Source organism: Bos mutus, chromosome 7 (assembly GCF_027580195.1).
Source record: "Bos mutus isolate GX-2022 chromosome 7, NWIPB_WYAK_1.1, whole genome shotgun sequence".
In the NCBI taxonomy this organism is placed as follows: domain Eukaryota; kingdom Metazoa; phylum Chordata; class Mammalia; order Artiodactyla; family Bovidae; genus Bos; species Bos mutus.
The window spans coordinates 60,368,555-60,390,428 of NC_091623.1; the positions used below are offsets into that span (position 1 = coordinate 60,368,555).

The 21,874-nt window shown below is 55.6% G+C and overlaps 1 protein-coding gene across 4 annotated transcripts in view; it reads right to left on the reverse strand.

Annotated features, from left to right (window-relative positions):
- The window catches only part of NFIC (nuclear factor I C), a 74,650-nt gene extending 65,047 nt beyond the window's left edge, over nt 1-9,603 (reverse strand). For 3 of the 4 annotated variants that reach the window (XM_070373945.1, XM_070373944.1, XM_070373941.1), the window contains exon 1: nt 2,544-2,680. In XM_070373945.1, the coding sequence (XP_070230046.1) occupies nt 2,544-2,573 (30 nt within the window). In that variant the 5' untranslated portion in view covers nt 2,574-2,680. Of the gene's footprint in view, nt 1-2,543; nt 2,681-9,243 lie in introns of those variants that run through there. The other variant, XM_070373946.1, reaches the window with a different exon arrangement.
- Between the last annotated feature and the right edge of the window lie 12,271 nt (nt 9,604-21,874).

Consider the following 21,874-nt stretch of genomic DNA (forward strand, 5'->3'; position numbering starts at 1 on the left):
GGCAAGCGTGGGGAGGCCGGCCTTCCCGCCGGCAGGATTTATGGAAGTAACGGCTGCTCCACACAGTTCCTCTTAAGAGTAAAAGTGAAAAGCGTTTGAGTCACCATTGAAACAAGGACGGCGCTCCCAGAATCCTCCAGGGCCGCCTGGGCCGTGGCCGCACTACCCCCACCCCAGGTGGGCAGGACCTTGGGGGCACAGGGCGGGCTGGCACCGGAGCAGCCCGGCTCCCTCCCTTCACACACCCCCATCCAGTCTCGGATCTGAGAAGATCCGGGTCGGATCAGCTAAAAGGGAGCTATTTTCGGATGGGCTCAGGTCGTAAAATTAGTCAGTAGAGGAGGGGAGACAGAGGCCCAGAGATGGAGAGGGAGAGAGACAGGGAGAGATGCAGGCAGTCAGAGAGAGGTGGGTAGGGCGAGATTAAGATGCAGCCAGGAGTGGGGGTCCTCCGTGAACAGTCTTTCCAGATCCCCCAGATGGAAAGCCCAGACCAGACTGAGCCTGCATGCAGCTTTTGAGATTACACCGAGGCTGTGCTGAAGGGGGTCCCAGGCATCCCTCCAGGGTGAGGGGCACCCGTGGGAGAATAAGCAGAGGAGAGGGATCCCCTTGCCTCTGGGTCACCCCATCCCCACCCTGGCCTGGGAGCTCCCAGGTCCTCTCTCCACCGGACTGTCTCCCGGTCGCCCTGTCCTTTGCACACAGAAGCTCAGGTATTTTTCATTACCATGTTTCCACCGAGAGCCTGCCTGGCTGATCCTTGCCCTGTGCCCGGGGAAAGCCAGGCCCAGGGAGCAGAGGAAGGCCAGCTCTGCTTCTCACTGCCATCCCCCACCCCCAGGCAACGTGGACCAAGGCCTGTCTCCCAAGGAGTCCTGATGGGGGAATTCCAGGGCGCAGTGACAATAGGCTGCCGTCCAATCTCCTCGCCTGGAATAGCCTCCCTGGGCTCAGCCCCCCTGGGCGGTTCCCAGAGGGAGGGAGCCAGCAAGCGCGGGAAGGACGGAGGGGGCGGGGGCACCTCGGGGCCACCCAGGCCACCCCTTGAGGCCCAAGGTCACCCAGCAACCCTGACTAGGACCCTTATGGTACTTGGTGAGCTTTAGGGCAACAAGCGGCAGAGGGGAGCCAGCGATGACGGCTTTGGGGAACACCAAAAATTGCTCTGAAGGGGAAGGGAGGTCTGGAGAGGGGCAGGGACATCCCCAAGGTCACTCGGAGGATACGGGGTAAGACAGGCCCTGAGACCCCCTTGGCATGGGCCCTCACATTCCCTGTGGGGAGCCAGAAACTGCGGGGGCTGGAGGGGGCCTGTGAGAAAGAGCTTGCTATGCGGGAGGGGCACCCCAGGATCGTGAATGGTGGCGGGGGACGCCCAGCAGAGACTAGCATCCACGTGCTCCCCACACAGTAGTTGGTCCTCAGGATAGTCGGTGGCCCGCTGGATGCCCAGCTTCTGCGGCTCCGCACTTGACACTGCCTTTGCCTCCAGAAACTGCCTCCGCAGCCACTTGTCACTTTGAGGGAAACTGAGGCCGGACCCCCATGTGTTAAAGACATCCAAGGACGTGGGGTGGGGGCGGAGCTGGAGAGTGGAACCAGCAGATCTGGGAGGGTCCCCCTGGAGGAAGCTGGGGGAGAGAAGGGGTCCCCTGGGGCAACCCCGGGCACAGCCGCCCCCTCCCCACACACCCCCTGGGTCATTGCACAAGGGCCGAGCCCGGGTAGCCTGGGAGCGCGGCCAGGGGTGAGAGGCTACACGAGGGGGCAGGGGCAGGTGCCGGGCTGGCGAGGGCGTCTGCAGCGCCGCAGTGCCCGGGCCAGACCCGGGCTCGCCCGGCCTCCCGGCTCCTCCCGCCGGCGGCGGCGGCTCAATAACCCACAATCGATGCAGTGAAAATATCGGGCCGGGGTTGGGGGCGCGCGGGGAGTGGGAGACCCGACGGGAAGTTGGAGCACCCCCTCCCCCCACCGCTGGTGCCTCCAACTTCGCGTGCCCCCTCCCCCTCCGCGCACACGTGGGCCAATAATGGGGGGAAAGGCGGCCAGGGCCGGGGTGGCGGGGCACCACCTTATGGGGTGGGGGGGCGTTCGTCCCCGTATCAGAGGGGTTCTCCCCTCCAGAGTCTCCTGGCATCCAGGGTCCAACGGGGACCCCCTCGATTCCTCCTATGAGCAGGCCTGGGTCCAGTCCGGGGGTTCGCACAGAACCCCGCCTTTGGCCTTCTCCCGGGCACCCCTCGACCTTCCCGGGTTGGGTGGGGGTGCGCCTCCTGCGTCTGGGGAGGGCGAGACTGCAGGGTGAGCCCCCACTTCCGCCAGGGGGAGAGGTCCCGTGGGGCACGCAGGGCAGGCGTCCCGGGTGAGGGTCCCGGCCCATCCCCCCGCCGCCTACCGGACCCTGGCCTGAGGCGGGGGCGGGAGGGACGCGCGCCTTTTCCGTCCCGCCTCCTCGGGCTTCCAAACTCTGGGGCCCGGTGGCGGGGGGCGCGGGGCCGGGGCACCGGGGGCACGCACCCGGGGCCGGGCGGGGGGCGTACCTGGGTCAGGCAGAGCGGGGACGAATACATCCCGGGCGCGGCGGGAGGCGCAGGGCCGGCCGGAGCGGGCGCGCTGAACTTACTGAGTCATTTTTCCAAACCCCCCGCGGCCGCGGCCGGCGCGCTCCTCGCCGCCTCCTCCCTCGGTCTGCCTCCCTCCCTCCTCCCGCGCTCTCCCTCTCTCCTGCGCCCGACTCCCTCTCTCTCTCCCTCTGTCTGTCTCTCTCTCTTCCTTTCCAGCACCCCCCCCGTCTCTGTCTCTCTCTGTGTCTCTGTCTCTCCTCCCTCCGACAACCACCTCCCTCCCTCCCCCAATTTCTCTCCCCTCCCACCCCGAACCTCCCACTTCTCAATATCCAACTTTCAAAGAAACGAGGGGGGTAAAAAAAGAGCGCGAGCGAGAAAGGAAAGCCGCCCCCCACCTCGCGCTCCCCATGCCTCCTGAACCCCCATCATTGCTTATGATTACGAATTTCGAGCCGCCCTGTGCCGGGGCACCGGACGGGAACCAACGGGCTTGCGCACACCCCAACCGCAGCGGGTCCCCCTGGATCGCCCGCCCGAGTCGAGTGGGTAGGGGTTGGTGGCTCTTGCGGGACATTTGGGGGCCGAAGGTGGATTTTGAAGGCCCCCCCCACAACCCGCCCCAAGCTGGCCGGGAAGTTGGAGAAAGGAGCCAAGGTGGGGGGAGGGAAAGAATGAAGAAGTGACGTGTGCAGAGGCCCGGCGCGAGCGCGCTTTTCCCCTTAAAGATGTACAACCCGGGGTGCATGGCGGGAGAAGGGGGTCTTATGGTATCCTCTCCCCCTGATAGCCCCGGGAAGCCAGACCGGGACTGCAGTTCCCAGGCAGAGGGACTTGGCTACAACTGCCCTTCCATAGCCAGAAGGGCCCCAACCAACAGGGGAGCCTCCAGAACTCTGCTCTTGCTTCCTCAGCCAGCACCAAAGGAGAACTGGGAGCTGGGTGGGTGGGGTTTGGGCCTCCCCTATATGTTTCCCCAGTACCCCAGGAGGAAGGTGTCCAGGAAGAACCTCAGGCTGGCCAGATAAACCCTTGCAGCCTCTTCCTGGGTGTCCAGTGATTCTTACTGACCCCCACCCACAGTGGACCCATTTGACTGGATCCAGAAACTGAGGCACTGGAGTGGCTTGGAGCCCAGTTACCTGGCCCCTGAGCCCACATGGCAGGCTCTGCTGTTCCCCCTCTGGAGAACAGACCTGCCCTCCTCCAGTCTGAGCCCCCAGGGAGCCTGAGGACCTGGCCTCACCCCTCCCTGTGTTCATCCTGCACACCCTCCCAGCCTCTCTCAGGCACTTCTGCCACCTCAAAGAGCAGGATGCTCCCCCCTTGGCATCCTCCCCTGTGAAGTGCATGAACAGTGCCCACCCCCTGGTGTTGGTCAGCAGAAGAACAGCACTTAGAAGTGCCTTGACCTTCTGTTAAATATGCAGTGAGATGCTCTTAGAAAGCTTGGCCATTCTGACCCATCTCCAAGGACAAATGATAACCCCTTGCCAACTTGGGGCAGCTGCCCCATGCCCAGAAAGAATGCTTTTCCCCCATGTTATAGGGGAGGAACCCGAGGCCCGAGGTAAGGATGCTACTGACCTGGGGCCCTGGGGCTAGGCCAGAAGGAAGCAGGATTCACACAGACACGTACGTCCTCCGTCCTGCCGGCTCCCCCTGCTGTGAGTGACAGTCACTCAAATGGCACTTCACTAATGTTTTGTTTTTCTAAATTCCCACTGTGCAACCATGGGGGGCATTTAAACCTCAGGATGAAAGAGAGAGACAGGTGTCTAGGAATCCAAATGCCAACATAACAGAAAGCAATATTTTATTATTTTGAAAACCATTGTGAACACCTGGAGGGCAGAATCCCCAATTCACAGACATTTTCAAGTTCAAGTTGCCTTAGGAGCTTTCTCCCAGGTGGCTGCGACTGCCAGACTGTTCCCAACACCCACTCGGCATGCAGCCTTCACCAGGTAGTTTGGGTTACTCTGGAACGCAGTTTGGAGAGCACAGACTCTCTCTGTCTCTGTCTAAACCTCAGTTTCCACATCTGTAAAATGGTTACAATAGATGCAACTCTCACATTTTGGGAGGTTGGGCAGATCGGAGTCCTTGAGATAAGGTGTGGAAAGACAGTATTAATACATTAGTGGTGGCGGGTGCAAGTTCACAATTGAGAGTGAAGAGTTCTATCTGTCTGTCTATCTATATCTATCTAGGCTTCCCAGGTGGTGCTAGCTGTAAAAAACCCACCTGCCAATGCAGGAGACATAAGAGATTAAGGTTTGATCCCTGGGTTGGGAAGATCTCCTGGAGAAGGAAATGGCAACCCAGTCCAGTATTCTTGCCTGTAGAATCCCATGGACAGAGGAGCCTGGCAGGCTACAGTCCATGGGGTCGCAACGAGTCAGACATGACTGAAGCGACTTAGCAATGCATTTGTCTGTATCTATCCATCTATATCATCGAGTTCAGCAGGAAGGGGTCCCTACACTGTAAACAATAGGTCCACAGCAGGGCAGTTTTAGTGCAGGGTTACAGCCTTGGGTGTACGTCTCCTTTAGCCAGGAGCCCAAAGTGCCTGTGCCTCAGCTTCCCGTTCTGAGAAATGGGGTGATAAAAGTTTCTATCCTTCTGGCCTGTTGTGGGTAAACCTGCCAATGTTTGGAATGCACATAGTGTTTTTGAAACAAAACAATTGCTGGATTGGACCTATGTGTGAAACATCTGGGGAGGGGGGCACTGCATGACTTTAGCTCCTGGCGCTTTGGAACATAAGTTAACTCATCTGTTTAAAAATGCTCTCCCCATCACTCACTCTTAGGCTCCTCTGTAACTGTCCCAGCTATAGATGCAGGAGGGTGTTGACTGTCACCCTATAACACTAATGCCAACAATCTGGAACCAGCTACTGTGTCCGTCCTCGTGGGGACCAGTTCAGCAGTGCCACCCAGAAATACTACACAGCTCCACAAAAGAACAAGGGACTTCTACCTGGAGATGCCTCCAAGAAATACCCTGCAGCCCAGGGCTCCTCCCCACTCAGCACTTCAGACCATCCTCTCTGATTGGGCTGTCCTGAGCACTGTGCGGGGGGCGGGGGGGGGGGGGGCGGGGGGGGGGGGTGGACAACAGGAGCCCTGCCCCCCAGTGTGACAACCACGGGTGTCCCCAGACCTCACTCAGTGTGCCCTGGGGAGAACCTCTGCTGTAGACTCAGCAAACAGACTCAAGATTGCATTTGGGAATTTTTTTTTAAAGAATATACATATATCCTTTATGAGAATGTGTATCTGTTACATGTGTAGCTGCTCAGACAAAGCTGGGTGAAAATAGGGCTTTTCTGGAGTAGGGAGTCCCACAGGGTGGGGGTGACAAGGAAGGTTTGATTTTTACTCTGGGCACTTCTACATCCTCTTAAGATGTTCATGAGTGGCTTGTGTTATTAAAAGGCAAACTTTTAAAATGTGAGTAGAATCCACAGCAAAATTTTAAAAAGCAAGAGCAGCTCAGGGAGGAAAGATAAGAGCTGGAGCCGCCTGGGAACCCCCCAGCTGCCATACGCAGCAAACTGAGCTCCAGCCAGGGGGGCAGGACCATTCCTCCTCCTACCTTGCAGGGCATCCTGTGTCCCCATTTTACAGATGAGAAATTGAACCTCCAGAGGGGGATGTTAAGGTCCTCAGCCTTGAGAAGTGATGGTGGGATGACATTGAGGCTGACACAGACATACAACACAGAGGCACACAAACACACCCAGCATGTCACGAGAGATACACAGATGTACAGAAACACCTCATACGGAGACACATTCTCGCATGTCACACAGACTCTGACAGATACCCAGACCCAAGGGGACACACACACAGACTCACATAGACTCACAGAGAGACACAAAGACCCATACGAGGGCATGCACAACCCCAAATACAACACAAGTGCAACCAGCCAGAATCACAAACTCAGACCACAACACAGCCATACATGCTTAGGAGCACACGCACCCATAGGCAGAATGCCTCCCAGGATTATACACCAGCGCGCACACACACACATTCACTCAGAGGCTTCCCTGGTGGCTCAGACGGTAAAGAATCCACCTGCAATTCGGAATCCCTGAGTTGGGAAGATCTCCTGAAGAAGTAAATGGCAACCCGCTCCAGTATTCTTGCCTGGAGAATCCCACGGACAGAGGGAGCCTGGGAAGCTATAGTCCACGGGGTCGCCAAGAGTTGGACACCTATCACACACGCACACAATACATGCACAGTGACACACAACACACTGCATTCCTGCTCCTCCCTCATGGCTGCCCCCCCCCAAGTTACCCCCACAGATGGAGTCTTTGCTCTCCAGATCTTCAGGGACCCTGGCTTGTACATGGAGCTGGGGGAGGGCGGGATGGGCTTGGCTCCTCCCCCTCCCACAAATGCAGGTGCCTGTTTGTGTGTCTGCTGCCTGCCTGTGTGTGATTGTGTGTGCACCTGTGTAGGGGCAGAATTCTATACATGTGTGGCTGTGAACAGATAGCTGTGAGGGTCACGGGTGTGTGCTACTGACTGCAATTACGAAGGTGTTCCCCTGCACACCCGGTGACAGGTGGGGAGGGAGGCCAGTGTGGTGGAGGGCAGTGCCTGGGGGTGGGGGGTGGGGGAGGGCAGCGTTTCAGCGCTGGCCGTGGGTGTACGGGGTAGGGCGCACAGGCTGTGGAGGGGCCTGAGGGTGGGGGAGCTCACATGAGCTGAGGACCCGAGTACTGGGTGTGGATGATTCCGTGTCACTGTGGGACCTCTTTTTTTCCCCTTCCCAAACAACACCCCCAAAAGGGATGCAGGTTCAAAGTAAGACCCAAAGACTCGCGCCTAGTCTTGGGGCTTTTATATTTAGAAAATTATATAAAGCGCCCTGGGGTGGGGCGTGGGGGCGCGGTGGGGATTCCCCTGGAGGGGAGAAAACAACACTGCGTGCCCATGCGTCTGGCCCGTCCCAGACAAGTGCTGGAGGCAGGGCTCGCAGCGCGGCTCCCTGTCCATCCAGCCCAGAGGGTCTCCTTGGCCACTTCCCTGGTCCAGACCTAACCCACGCGAGCTTGGGTAACCACCCATCCCTCCCGACCTCCTCAGAGGAGGAGTGGGGACCCCCGCTGCCCCGCCCCTCTCTGGGCCAGGTCCCCGCGCACGCGCAGCCCCTGGCGGGAGACGTCGCCGCCGAGTGATCGCGTCCCGGCGCCACCTCGCGCCCAAACCTCAAGCTGGGACCACCTGGGGACGCGCGGATGGGGGACCTCGAGGCAGGGGGAGTTGGAAGGAACTGGGTGGGGAGTGAGAGGAAGGGACAGAGCTTTGGCAAAGTGAAGGAAGCCACTGTCCCCACCTGGTAGCTCGGGTTAGGGGGGAAAAAAGGGACTGGGGGGAGTGGGGGAGAAAGCGTAGACCCATCCTCAGAATAGTCACTCAGCGCCAGTCAAACGCACACAGTGACACCGAAATGTCCCCTGAGACGCAGTCACACGACACAGCTCCCCACTCAGTGGCAACCCCCTAACCCCCCTCCCACTCACACGGGGACACCCCCACGGTCATCCAGGGACATCACATTCCCCGGGGACACACAACCCAGACACGCTGCTTCACAACACCCCACGGGGACGCATGGCACAGTCGCCCAGTTACCCCAACACGTACACACTGTCCCATAGTTGCACAATGCTCTAACAACACGCAACACAACACACACAGCCACGTGGATGCGCAGATACACAGATTCGTAAAGGAGAGGACCCCACGCCTGGGGACCCACGGACAGGGATGGGACCACCTAGCCGCACAGACCCTCGAATGCACCCCCAGGGACCCGTGTTGACCCGTTGCAGAGCACAGGGGCCCCAAACGCAGCCCTCGAGTGCGGATGCCACCGACACCGGCGGACCGGACACCGGAACCTTCAAGTGCAGCTACCGGCGCTTGCGGGCCTGGGGCGCGCCCGGCCTAGACCCTGTGACCCCTCTCGGCTGGGACCCGTCGCGCGACGCGGCAGGGCCGGGGTCGGCCCGGGGGCGGGGCTCAGGCAGCGCTAGGGCCAGCCGGGTGGCTGCCCCTGCGCGGCGCCGAGCGCGGCCGCCCGCCCGGCTCCAAGTTCAAGGCGCCCGGCGGCGGCCGCTGCGCGCTCTCCGCCCCTCTCCGCAGCGGCCATTTTCCGCTAGCTGGCGCGCCGCGCTCGCCCGGGCCGGGGCAGCCCGCTGGGGCCGCCGCGACCCCCGGGCCGCAAGGCCCCGGCGGGCGCCCCCTCCCCGACCCGGGATCCCCAGCGGGCTGCGCGCTCGGGGGTCTCGTGCCCGGAGCCGCGCCCTCCCGCTGGGCCAAGGAGGGGGCGGAGGCCTGGCCTGGGGGGACCCTCTCTCGGGAGCCCCGCCCTCCCCTCTAACTCCGCCGCGCCCGTGAGGGGCCCCCCACTTGGGGTCCCCCGCTGCTCCCCGCGCGCCAGCTCCGCCCCCAGCCGCGGGGGGGTGGATCGGCGGGCGGGGGTCCCGGGGCGGCGGGCGGGAGGGGGGTTCCCCGCATCGAGCCCCTCCCCCGGGCGGCCCCCGCCCCCTGCCCCCCTAGACCTCGCAACTTTCGCCGGGAGCCCACGCACCACCCCAAAAACTCCCCCGGCGAAAACGAAAGTGGGGGCGGCGACGTACCATGGCGCTGCTGCGAGGAGGCGAGGCCGGCGCCGGAGCGAGCGCGCTCGGTCCCCGGCGAGGGGGGGCCGGAGGCGGCGGGAGGAGGCGGCGAGGGAGGGCGCGCGGGGGAGGGAGCGAGCGCGCTAGGGAGGGGGCGCGCCGTGCCCGCCCCCCCGGCTCAGGACCCTCCCCTCGGCCCGCCCTCCCCCCGGTCCCGCGCGCCGCCCGCGCCTCAGGCCGCTCCGCGTCCCGGCCCCGGCTCCGGCGGCTCAGGCTGCGGCTCCATCCCCGGCCCGGCCCGCGCGAGGGGAGGCCGGGAGAACGGTCGCGGCAGCGGGTCGTTGGGCCCGGGTCGGGCTCGCTGCGGCGGGAGCGGATCCACCTTTACGGCGCGCGCGCGCTCACACACACACACACACACACACACACACACACACAGGCAACTGGGGACACTCGCGGCCCGGGCCTCCTCGACTCCGACACCGACACAGAAAGCACAGCGAAGCGCCTGAGACGTGTTACAGACACACACAGCCTGCGGGTGTCACCTAGATACCCCGGGGCCCACGCTCGGTTCGGTTCTCGGACGCACACCTTCTGCAGGATGCCACCAACACAGACACACTCACAACCTGCGGGTGTCACCCAGATACAAGGGGACCCACATGCTCACAGTCTGCAGGGTGTCGCCTAGACACCCACAGCCTCCACGCTGTCACATACACAAATTCACAGCTTGCGGGGTGTCACTCAGACAGCCACACAGACTGACAATCGCAGGAAGACACTTCAGACCTCGGTCTGAGCCCCATGCCGACCCCACGACCCCTCCCTCCCAGCCATCGCCGCAGCCACCCTTGCCCCCAAGTGCAGGTGTCCCGGATACACAGACACAAACACGCACAGCGGGGAGACGGGACAGATGGGGACACAGACAGACTCGGACAGCGAGGGTGACAGACCTGGGGGGCAGGGGTTCCCTGGGGATCCCGCAGGGGCTCCAGGCGGGGCGGGGGCGGGGAGCGCGCGCGGCGGCTCCGTGGGTGTTGGGGGGAGCAGGTGCCCCCTCCCTGGGTCGGGATTAATGGCGAAGCCTCCGCAGCGGGGGAAGGGCCGGACCGGGGAGGGTCAGCGCCCCCGCCCCTGCCGCGCGGGCCGCTGCGGGCTGGGAAGCCGTGCCGCAGCGCCCCCACCCCCACCCCACCCCACTGAGCGCTCTCCCGCAGTCCCCCTCCTCCGGCAGCCGCAGAATAGGCACCGCCCCCTTCTCCCCGCCTCTTCCCTGGCTCTGCGTCTGGCGCAACCCCGGGACGATGCGAGGGGGGCTTGCTGAGACCTGGTGGGGTGGAGGCGATTCTGTGGCCGTCCTTCCGTCTGGGTTCCCCCCTCCCGCCTGCGACCTCACTTCCCCCAGCTGGGGCTCGGGGATTCAGGGATCCCTTTGGGGAAATGATTCCCAGCTCCCACAGGGAGAGCGCCAGGGCTTCGAGTCGGCGCAGGCAGCACTCCGGGAGCAGAATCAGGCCCTGACTGCCCTTCTAGAGCCCTAGCTGACTCTGGGGGCTTCTGGAAGTTCATTCTGTGTCTTGCTGGGCAAACCGGGGGCCGGCCAAAAAATCTCAGGCAAGAGGTGGTAACAACAGCCCTGCCAACATAGTATATGTTCAGTGGTACGGAAGTAGCCTATATCTCAGGCGTCCAGGGAGCGTTCGCTCTGGGACGCTGAAGTTTTCTTCTCTCTTCTGCGCATTCCTCTCCCCACTTGAAAAAAAAATGTTTGGCCGCACCCAGCGGCATGTGGGATCCTTGTTCCCAGACCAGGGATCGAACCCCTGCGTCCAGCATTGGAAGGCAGAGTCTTAACCACTGGATTGCTGGGGAAGTCCCCCTTGCCGGATTTTTAAGAAGAGAGGGAAACTCAACAACCAGCATATCAGAAACCCAAGGGTCCTGATCCTGACGTTTCTAACCGGGTGCTTCGCAGGTCGGAATGGGGAGGTTCTGGAGGGGGCCTTCCGTCTTACACACGTGGAGCCAAAGAAAGTAGGGCGCATACCCCAGCTCTGGCTCTGGAGAGGAAAGGGTGAGGAGGACAGAGACCCACTGCTCCCAGCTCCTCTCTAATCGGCCTCTGTTAATCCCCAGCTTCAACACTCCACTCCTTCCTTGCCTCAGGGAATTAGGTACCTGGGAGGAGAATAGGGGAAAGGAGACGAGGGAAGGGGTGGGTTAATGTCAGCCAGACAGAGATTCGGGTCTTGAGGGCTATCATAGAGGCCCGAAAGCTGCCCCCGTACCCGTCATTTTGCCCACAAGGCCATCCTTGGGTCTGCGGGCATAGAGTTAAATGCTTTACACAGGACTACCTACTCATTTACTCTTACAGCAGTCCTAGGAGGTGGGTGCTATTACCTCTATATCCCCATTTCACAGATGAGGAAACTGAGGCTCAGACCAGGTTTTAAACTCTTGCCCAGTTTCATCCAACCTGTAAGTGATAATGGTCCAGAGGACGCTTTCCTGACAATGTATCTCCTAATTTTGGCTTCTTTGGCGATCTGCATAAACTGAGATTCTCCCAAATCATCAAGTCTTAGTTCCTCTTTGCTTAACAGTGCTTCTCTCCATCTATCTCTTTCCTCTCACATTTTGCTGTAAGCAGCAAGGAGAAACTGATCTGCACCTTCGACAATTGGAAATTCCCCTCTGCTAAATATCCAAGTTCATCACTTACAAGTTCTGCTTTCTGGATAACTGTAGGACACTACTCTGTTAAGTTACCACCACTGTATATAAAAGATCTCCTTTCTCCCAGATGTGTTGACTTATGTTTCTTCCACCCTAGAACATTCCCAAAAGACAGACTGATTAGCAAACATATTTAAAATGTCCAGCCTTATAGAGACCAAAGAAAGTATAACAATAAGAACTTCCCATGTTTTGGCACTCATCAAGATCAGTAAAGATTTCTGAATTGATAAAACCCAGTGCTGGTGAGGATGTGGTAAAACAGGCATTTTCATAAATTACTTGGAGGTAAAAGTATATATGAACTGGGAAAGCAGTTTGGCACACATGGTAGAGGACTAAGACAAGTTCAGACCTTATGGTTCAATTTCTGGGGGTCTATCCTGAACTTGGGCAAAGGTATGCCCAATGATGTTTATTGGCACAGACTTGGGCAAATTGCTATAAATCAATGTTTCTCAGCCTTTTTTTCATTATCCCTCCCTGGTTGTTTTAGACAGTTTTTCCTAATCACCTCTTATGAAATTTTAATACCACAAATATACCGAATATTTGTTTATATAGTATATGTATAGCTATGTTTTCTACCTGAAAAGCGTAAGATTTTTTTCACTCCCCAAGAACTGATTTTTGCCTGTGCTGAGAATGCATGCTATAAAGAATGGTATAGCCTTCTGATGGAGTGGTACAGTTCTTTAAAAAAGAAGTTTCAATATGAAAAAGGCAGCCATCCCCAAAAGACAAGGAGGAAAGCAAGCAAATGATGACACATGGGTGGCCAGAAAGTGCATGAAGTTTGAGGAGATGTCTGACCTCTTTAGGGATCAAGAAAATGCATGACAAAGCCACATCAAGGTCCAATTTCATCCCTGTATCATCGTTCCAAATTTAAAATGTCCAACAATATCAAATGTTGGAGAGGCTGTGGGTACACAGGACTCCTCCACACTGCAACCATTTTGGAAAGCAGACTGATATTAATCACAACACTGAACATTCATGTGCCACATAACCTAGCCATTCCTCACCCAGATAAATACCGCAAGAAACCCTGACTTTTTGCCCCAGGAAATATGCCCCCAAATGTTCAGTACTGCACTGTGAAGAAGGCAGACACCCAGAAACAACCCAAATTCTCATCTCTAAAAAAACAGAGAAATGCATCCTGGGAAATTCACCCAATGGCATAGTAATCAGCTAGAGTGGTGTTCTCAGCCACAGGCAAACAGTAGGGATGGACTTAGCAATATTACATGGAGTGTAACAAAAACTCCCCAATATTAGGCACAGCATGAGTCCCTCTATGAATTTCAGTTCGGTTGTTCAGTTATGTCTGACTCTGCAACTCCATAGACTGCAGCACACCAGGCTTCCCTGTCTATCACCAACTCCCAGAGTTTGCCCAAACTCATATCCATTGCGGAGAAGGCAATAGCAACCCACTCCAGTACTCTTGCCTGGCAAATCCCATGGACGGAGGAGCCTGGTAGGCTGCAGTCCATGGGGTTACTAGGAGTTGGACACGACTAAGCGACTTCACTTTCACTTTCCACTTTCATGCATTGGAGAAGGCAATGGCAACCCACTCCAGTGTTCTTGCCTGGAGAATCCCAGGGATGGGGGAGCCTGGTGGGCTGCCGTCTGGGGTCGGACACGACTGAAGCGACTTAGCAGCAGCAGCAGCATGTCCATTGAGTTGGTGATGCCATCCAACCATCTCATCCTCTATTGTCTGGTTCTCCTCCTGCCTTCAATCTTTCCCAGCCTCAGGGTCTTTATGAATTTAAGATAACTAAAATGAGACAACATTTTTGGGGAATACATATTTGAGGTACAGTTATTTTCAAGCAAAGAAAGGAAACATTCCAGATTAAGAAGCGTAATTAACTCTGGGGAGAGGAGCCCAAAAAGTAGGATGGGGGAGAAACATTTCTGAGGTGGGAGTTGTTGTGAAAGTTCTGTTTATCCTAGTGGTATTTATTTTGAGGATTTAGGATATTTATTCTATTAACAAACATTTAAATTTACTAATAAATGGAACAATGATAAGTGCAAGTCGTGAGTCAGGCTGGGATTAAACTCATGCCAGCATCTAAAGCCCAAATAAACAGCAAAATCACGAACCCAAAATTAGGATGTGCTGAGAAGAGACTGTCAGCTCCATGTTGGGAGAGGGGAGGGTGTCTGCTTGGTTCACAGCTGTGTTCCTGATGCTGAGAACAGTGCCTGGCACACAGTGGGGGCTCAGTACATATTTGCTGAATAAGTGAAAGTCTCAGGGGGTAATGCCTGTTTAAAATCCCATTTTTAAAAATAATCACATGTGTGTATCTTAAGTCTTATATATTAAAAAAATGTATCATATAAAATGTATATGTACTAAACATATAAACACATGCATAGGAGCCAAAAGACCCTGATGCTGGGAAAGACCGAGGGCAGGAGGAGAAGGGGGTGACAGAGAATGAGATGGTTGGATGGCATCACTGACTCAATGGACATGAGTTTGAGCAAGCTCCAGAAGATAGTGAAGAACAGGAAAGCCTGGTGTACTGCAGTCTATGGGGTCTCAAAGAGCCGGAGATGACTGAAAAACTGAACAACAACAACATGTATAATTATTATTAATTATATAATTTATATTTATACATTATAGAATATGTGTATGTATTAAATGTATATTTAAAAGATTCATACACACACACACTAGGGTTCCTCAACCACAGCACTGATAATGAACTTATCTCCAAGATTTTTTGTTAGGCAGAGGGAGAATAAAAAGAAAACCCAAATTGCTGAATGTTAAAAACATGTGTTCAACACTTACATAAGAACATGAAGAAAGCCACACAGTCCCAAAGCTGCAGATACCCATCCCTGTGTGCAGGTGATAGACTTAGCCCCATTTTACAGATGGGGGAACAGAGGCCCAGAGAGTTACTTCCTAACTACTCTAAATCACTGATCACTCAGCTCTGCCTCTGGCACAAAAGCAGACCCAGACAGTAAGTAAACGAATGGGTGTGGCCAAGTGTCAATAACATTCTTTGTGTCTGGCTTCTTTCACTGGGCATAATTATTTTGAGGCTTATCCTCATTGTCCCTTGTACCAACAGCTCATGCCTTTCTATCCTGGGCTAGTGTTCCGCTGTCTGGATATGTTACACAGTGTCTATCCGTTCACCTGCTGATGGACATCTGAGTTGTTTCCAGTTCTGGACTCTTACAAATGAAGCTGCTATGAACCTCTGGGCACAAGCCTTCCTATGAACATTTGCTTTCACTCCTTGTGGTGGTAAAGGTCTGGGAGTAGAATGGTCATAGCCAAGTGCATTTATATCAAAGTCTTCCATGGCCATAAGCTTTCATTCCTCTTGGGCAAAGATCTCACAGCCAAAGATTGGATGCCACGGTGGTAGGTGTGTTTTTGACTTTATAAGAACCTGCCAAACTATTTGCCAAAGTGGTTGCACCATGGGACACGCCCTCCAGAGGGAATTTCAGTTGCTCTACACCCAGTGGCCAAGACTGAACAAACATAGGAGCAGATGCATCATTGCAGACCTGGTGAATGATGGGGAGAGTGCCAGTCAGGTGGCAGCAGGGGTGGGGGAGCAGGCAAGGTGAGCCATAAATCCAAGGCTTGCTGGATTCTGCAGAGCCCTGCTGCCCCCAGCCCCATCAGGTCCAGGTGCAAAGCAGCTACTGATTTGGGCCCCTAAATCCATTGGAAGGACTGATGCTGAAGCTGAAGCTCCAATACTTTGGCCACCTGACATGAAGAGCTCATTGGAAAAGACCCTGATGCTGGGAAAGATTGAGGGCGGGAGGAGAAGGGGGTGACAGGGGATCAGATGGTTGGATGGCATCACTGACTCAATGGGCCTGAGTTTGAGCAAGCTCTGGGTGATAGTGAAGGACAGGGTAGCTGGTGTGCTGCAGCCCATGGGGCCACAAAGAGTCGGATATGACTGAATGACTGAACAACAACCTAAATCCATAACAGGATTGTACCCAGTGGTTGTCACTTTCCTGTCTTGGCAGTGATGACCAGTTCTCCTGGAGAATCTCAGAGTTCAGGGCCTGCCTTTGGGAGGCCATAGGTGGGAGTGAAACATCAAAGAGTTGGCCCTAAGTGATCTTCAGATGTACCTGGTGGGGACAGTTTGCCAGTGAACCAGAGAGGCTTTGAATCCTTGCTTCTTTTGCTACAAGGACTACAGCTTCTGGATCTCTACCTCAAGGCACAGACAGGAGCTGCCTAGCCTGGGTTCAGATCGCTGTAGCGTGACCCTGGGCAAGTCAACTCAACTTGCTGAGCCTCAGTTTGCCCATCTGTAAAATGGGGGAGGGGAACACAGTAGTCATTGTTGTTCAGTCGCTCAGTCGTGTCCAACTCTTTGCAACTCCATGGACTGCAGCAAGCCAGACTTCTCTATCCTTCACCATCTCCATGAGTTTGCTCAAACTCACGTCCATTGAGTCAGTGATGCCATTTAACCATCTCATCCTCTGTCATCTGCTTCTCCTCCTGCCTTCAATCTTTCCTAGCATCAGGGTCATGCTGAGGATTAAATAATTTGATATTTGCCAAGTGCTTAGAATGGGAGAAAGCAATGGCAACCCACTCCAGTGCTCTTGCCTGGAAAATCCCATGGGCGGAGGAGCCTGGTGGGCTGCAGTCCAGGGGGGTCACTAAGAGTCAGAGACGACTGAGCGACTTCACTTTCACTTTTCACTTTCATGCATTGGAGAAGGAAACGGCAACCCACTCCAGTGTTCTTGCCTGGAGAATCCCAGGGACGGGGGAGCCTGGTAGGCTGCCGTCTATGGGGTCGCACAGAGTCGGACACGACTGAAGCGACTTAGCAGCAGCAGAATGGGACCTAACACCCAATGAATGATGGAAGGTGTTTGTTTGTAGCAACAAACCAGCTGAGACACAAGTCTGTCCTCTGCAGATTTGCCTTAGCAACTGGGAACAAACTAAGTGTCAAGCCATTGGCAATTGTGGAGGAGATGGCATAGGATGAGGCAGTAAGGCAGGCTCTCAAGAATCCTCAGTGGTGTGAGGGAAATGCTGGCTGTTTGAAGTTAACAGAGGTGGGGTTGGGCCAGATTTAATAACAGTAGCAAACACACCTGGGTCAGGCTCATTTTGTGCCTACCACAGTTCAAAGGAACCCAGGGCTTGCAAACTTTTCCAGCCAAGAGCCAGAGAATGACTATGTTCAGCCTTTCAGGCCAGAGGATCTCTGTTGCACCCACTCGCTCTGTGCTTGTAGTTTAAAAGCTGCTGTGGACAACCTGTCAATCCATGGGTGTGGCTGGGTGCCAACAAAACTTTATTGACAAACACCAAAACGTGAATTTCACATCATTTTCATGTGCTATGAAATAGTATTCTTATGATTTCCTTCAACAATTTAAACATGCTTAGGGACTTCTCTGGTAGTCCAGTGGCTAAGACTTCAACCTCCTAATGCAGGGGGCCCGGGTTCGATTTAGTTGGGGAACTAAATCCCATACTGCAACGAAGATTCTGCATACCACAAATAAAACCCAGTGCAGCCAAATAATTAATTTTAAAAATAATTATTACAAAAAAGCTTTAGGTCAACGGCTGAACAGAAAAATCTAGCCCTTGAGACGTAGTTTGCTGATCTCTGCCTTAACTCGTTGTCATGGCTCCGAGTGGAAGGTACTGTTATCATTCCCGTAGTACAGATAAGGAAACTGAAGCACAGAGAAGTTGAGGGAGTTGTCCAAGGTCACACAGCCAGTAAGCTTTTCAATGTTTCTGCAGGAGGTGTTACTTTGATGGTGGGGCGGGGGGTCCAGTCTTCCAAACAGAAACCACCATCCCTACTTTCCCAGCCTTTACACAGTTCCCCCACAAAGCACCATCCTTCCCCTTTGAATCCTCTGGGTCCCTGGGAGGTTAACTGTAGCAGGTATCATTACCCCCATTTTATAGATGAGTAAATTGAGGCCCACGGGTGGCCTTGAAGCCCTAATAACAGCTTTACATTGTGTAAGCAGCCATTTCCGGCTATTAAGCCATTTCATCCACAAAGAGCCCTCAAGGAGGGGGAGGGAAACCCTTATTAGCTTGTGTGAAAGAAGAAACATCACTAAGGCCCAAGGAAGGAAATGATTTGCCCAGGGTCACACAGCGGCTGAGCTATATGTGCAATGTTGGGGCTCCTCCATCACTGCTGGTGCCTGAGGCTCTCACTGGTTCAGCATCTGCCTCCAGTGATAGGAACTAGATGCCTGACCCTTGCATTCATTCATTCATTTGGCTGCACCAAGTCTTAGTTGAAACGTGTGGGGTCTTTAGTTGTGGCATTTGGTCTCTTATTTGAAACATGTGGGATCTTAGTTCCCTGATCAGGGATCACATGGGGGGACCCTACATTGGGAGCATGACGTCTGAGCCACTGAACCACCAGGGAAGCCCCATGACCTTTGTATTCTTTGTCTTGTCTCCATCCTCAGGCCTTGATTTCAGCCTGGCACAAACTAGATCCCCAGGGCTGCAATGTGGGTGAGGCCAATGTGGCACTTATCGAGGGGTGTGATATCTAAGATGGCACCAAAAGCTCAGTCGTCAAGATAAATAATCTTTTAAAGTATCTTCAGAAAATCTAGGAGCAACAAAATGTCGCAATTAAATAAAGTCAGGATTGGTATTACTGAATTTTTTTTTTGACCTCAGGCTCCAACCTCAGGCCTGTAGGTAGGCAGGGATGGAAGATCAGATTCGAGGAAGACCAGATTCGAGGCGGCTTGGGGAGACCCTGAGATGGATGCAAAGGGTACCCCAGGCCAAAGGAACGGCCTAAGCAAAAATGGGGGGAGACAGGGCAGCAGCCAGGCATGGACCTTAAAGGCCAGGTCTGCTGTCCTTTGAGGCGGCTACCCCCGATTCTGAAAAGGGGGTGCAGGCAGAGGATGAAGAGCACAATCCTCCCCACTACCTGCCCCGCCTTTCCAGCTGCCGAGAGTGCAAGGCCAGGAGTATGATTCAGAGTGGCCCGGCCTAGGCTTAGCTCCAATCCCTTCCTCCTGCCAACAGCTCCCTCTCCTCCTTTGGATTCTGTTGGAAAAAAAACAAAAAACAAAAAACCTCTCCCTCCCCACCCCACCCCCCACCGCTGCCGGGAGGAATTTGACATGGCAGCAGGCCCAGGCCTCCGCCCTCCCCCAGGCAGTCCTCTGCCAAGCACGACGTGGCCACACCGGGGAGGACCCTATGAGGATGGCACTCTCCCCACCTTGGACACAGAGGAACTCCTGACTCTGGTGAGCCCTCTAGAGGGCCCACCCTGCCCCTCCAGGGCTCAGCCTGGCACTTCGCTCCTGCCAGGCTGGAGACCATCTGTTCATCATTGAAATCTCAGCACTGGGTTTGGTTGGCAGAGATTTCTGGAGTTCCAGGGCAGGGACCCTGGGCCCTGAAGGAGCAGAGGGCTTGCCCAGGTCTTGGCCCCCTAAGATGGGCCATGCTGGGCTTCTGTGCTGGGTGGGGTTTGAGACCCCTCCATACATCTGCACACACACACACACACACACACACACACACACACGGTTCCGTTTCCTCGGTCCCCCCAATTCCGGGAATAGGGCCAGAACTGAGTCCCAGCCAGTCACCTAGCAAGACCTCACCAGGCTGCCAGGCCATGAAGCCTTCCCACAAACACAAATACACCCACCCCGATTACTCCCCCTCCTCTAATTCAGAAAGCAAATCCCAGGTGAGAGCCAAAGTGGCTGATGGCTGCTGGAGGTTGTTGCCCAATTGCCAAAGTATGGGGGGGCTCTGTCCAGACTCTGGAGCCCTGGGTTCTTCTTACCACATCTGCTTTTCCCTCTCTCAGCCCAGGGAACCCTGGGGGCTCCCCCAGAGCTGGGGGGTGGGGTGGGGCAGGGGTGGGGCAGAGGGGATACTGGAAGGGGCTGGGGGCTGAACTGGAACATATGCAAAGGGGTTAAAGATAGTCTTCTTTCATTAATTCATCTATCAACATTGATCCAGCACCTTCTGTGTGCCAGGCACTGTTCTGGGCACTGAGGATGCGGTAGGGGACCAAAAAAAGGGCAAAATTCTTGCCCTCATGGAGCTGATGGTGCAAAAGGGGAGATAGGTGGGGAGCAAGATGTGGAAGGGGAATGTACAGTGTTGGGTGGTGATGAGTAAGTTGGAGAAAAAACAATGAGAGAGATGGGGACGGGAAATGGGCAGGTCAGGCTTGGGGGTGCAATTTAATAAGCTAAAGGAGGTGGAGAAGAAGCCATGTGGGTGTCTAGAGGGAGAGGGGTTCAGAAGGCATAGCACCTGCAAAGGCCCTGGGGCAGGTCCACAACTGGTGTATTGGAGGAACAGAAAGGAGGTCCCTGTGGATGGAGCAGAGTGAGCGAGGGAGGAAGGGAGGGCAGGAAGAGGGTGCGACAGGTCGAGCTGGGCCTCCCGGCCTCAGAGAGGACTTGTACTGTTATTCCAGGTACATGGGAGCCCTGGAGCACGCTGAGCAGAGGAGGGGGCGGGGCCTGACTCAGGTTCTCTCGGGCGCCCTCTAGCTGCTGCGGGGAGCACAGACCGAGGGCACAGGTGGCAGTCGGGGCCTAGGATGAGCGATGAGCTGGGTCCAGGTGGGTGGTAATGGGGGCTGGGCTGGATCAGGTGAAGGTTGTATACCTACTATGTAAAACTAGCTATTTGCTGGGATGTTCATTAGCTCCACAGGTACGTATTGTGTGTGTGCGTGCTAAGTGGCTTCAGTTGTGTCAGACTCTGCGACCCAATGGACAGTAGCTTGCCAGGCTCCTCTGTCCATGGGATTCTCCAGGCAAGAATATTGGGGTGGGTTGCCATTTTCTCCTCCAAGGGATTTCCCCAATTCAAGGATTGAACTCCGAAGTCTCTTACGTCTCCTGCTTTGACAGGCAGGTTCTTTACCACTAGCGCCACTGGGAGGCCCAGAGAAAGGCAGAACTGCACCCCAAATCCCAGTGTTTAAGTGGCACAGCATATCTTATCAGTGTCTAAAGCCCTCCAGGGCTCCCTGTTGCCCTCAAGATGAATAAGTCTTCCCCGCGGCCCATGAGGCCCTGCATGACCTGCCCCTTCTCCCTCTCTCCCCTTCACTCACTCTGTTCCAGACACACAGGCCTCCGGGCTATTCCTCCAACACACCCGGTCAGGTCCCGCTCCCGGGCCTTTGCACGTGCCATGACTGCTGCCCTGACTCCTCTCCTTCCAATGTGGCTTTTCCTCTGCATCTTCACTTCCTTAGTGCCTGGCACATGGCAATTGCTCAACAAGTATTTAGTGAATGACTTACTGAACGTTTAAGTATAATTCCGGCTTTGTTAAGGCGATAACAGCCCAAGAGCACACATCTGAGCAAAGATCTCCCTCAAACCAACTCTGAGGCCCACAGCTTAGGAAGCACCAGCAGAAGGATGTCTCTAAGGGACCAAGAGGGGTAGATTTGGCGGCCTAAAGGGACCCACTCCGAAACCCTTTGCTGGGCCAATGGGCTTCACCTGGAGATGGGGCGTGACTTGTTGGAGCATTGTCATTGGCCAGCATGTACCCAGGCATGTTCTGATAGGCCTCGCGGTCAGGCGCAGGCTGATTGGCTACTTCCTCTCCACCCACCATACCCAGGCCCGGGATTCCACTGTTTGTGCTGGTGCCCAGTTCTGAGTTGCATTTTCTATCCTGATGGTGCCCTCAGGGCCAAGGCAGTGGCACTGCCCAGGCATGCCGCCCTCAGATTTTGCAACTGCAGCATGCCTTGGGCTCCTTCTACCAGTTCCTGGAACCCTGGCATGGCCGATCGCATTGACTGCCCAACCCTCCCCAGGTGGGACTAGTGTCCTGAGCAATGGG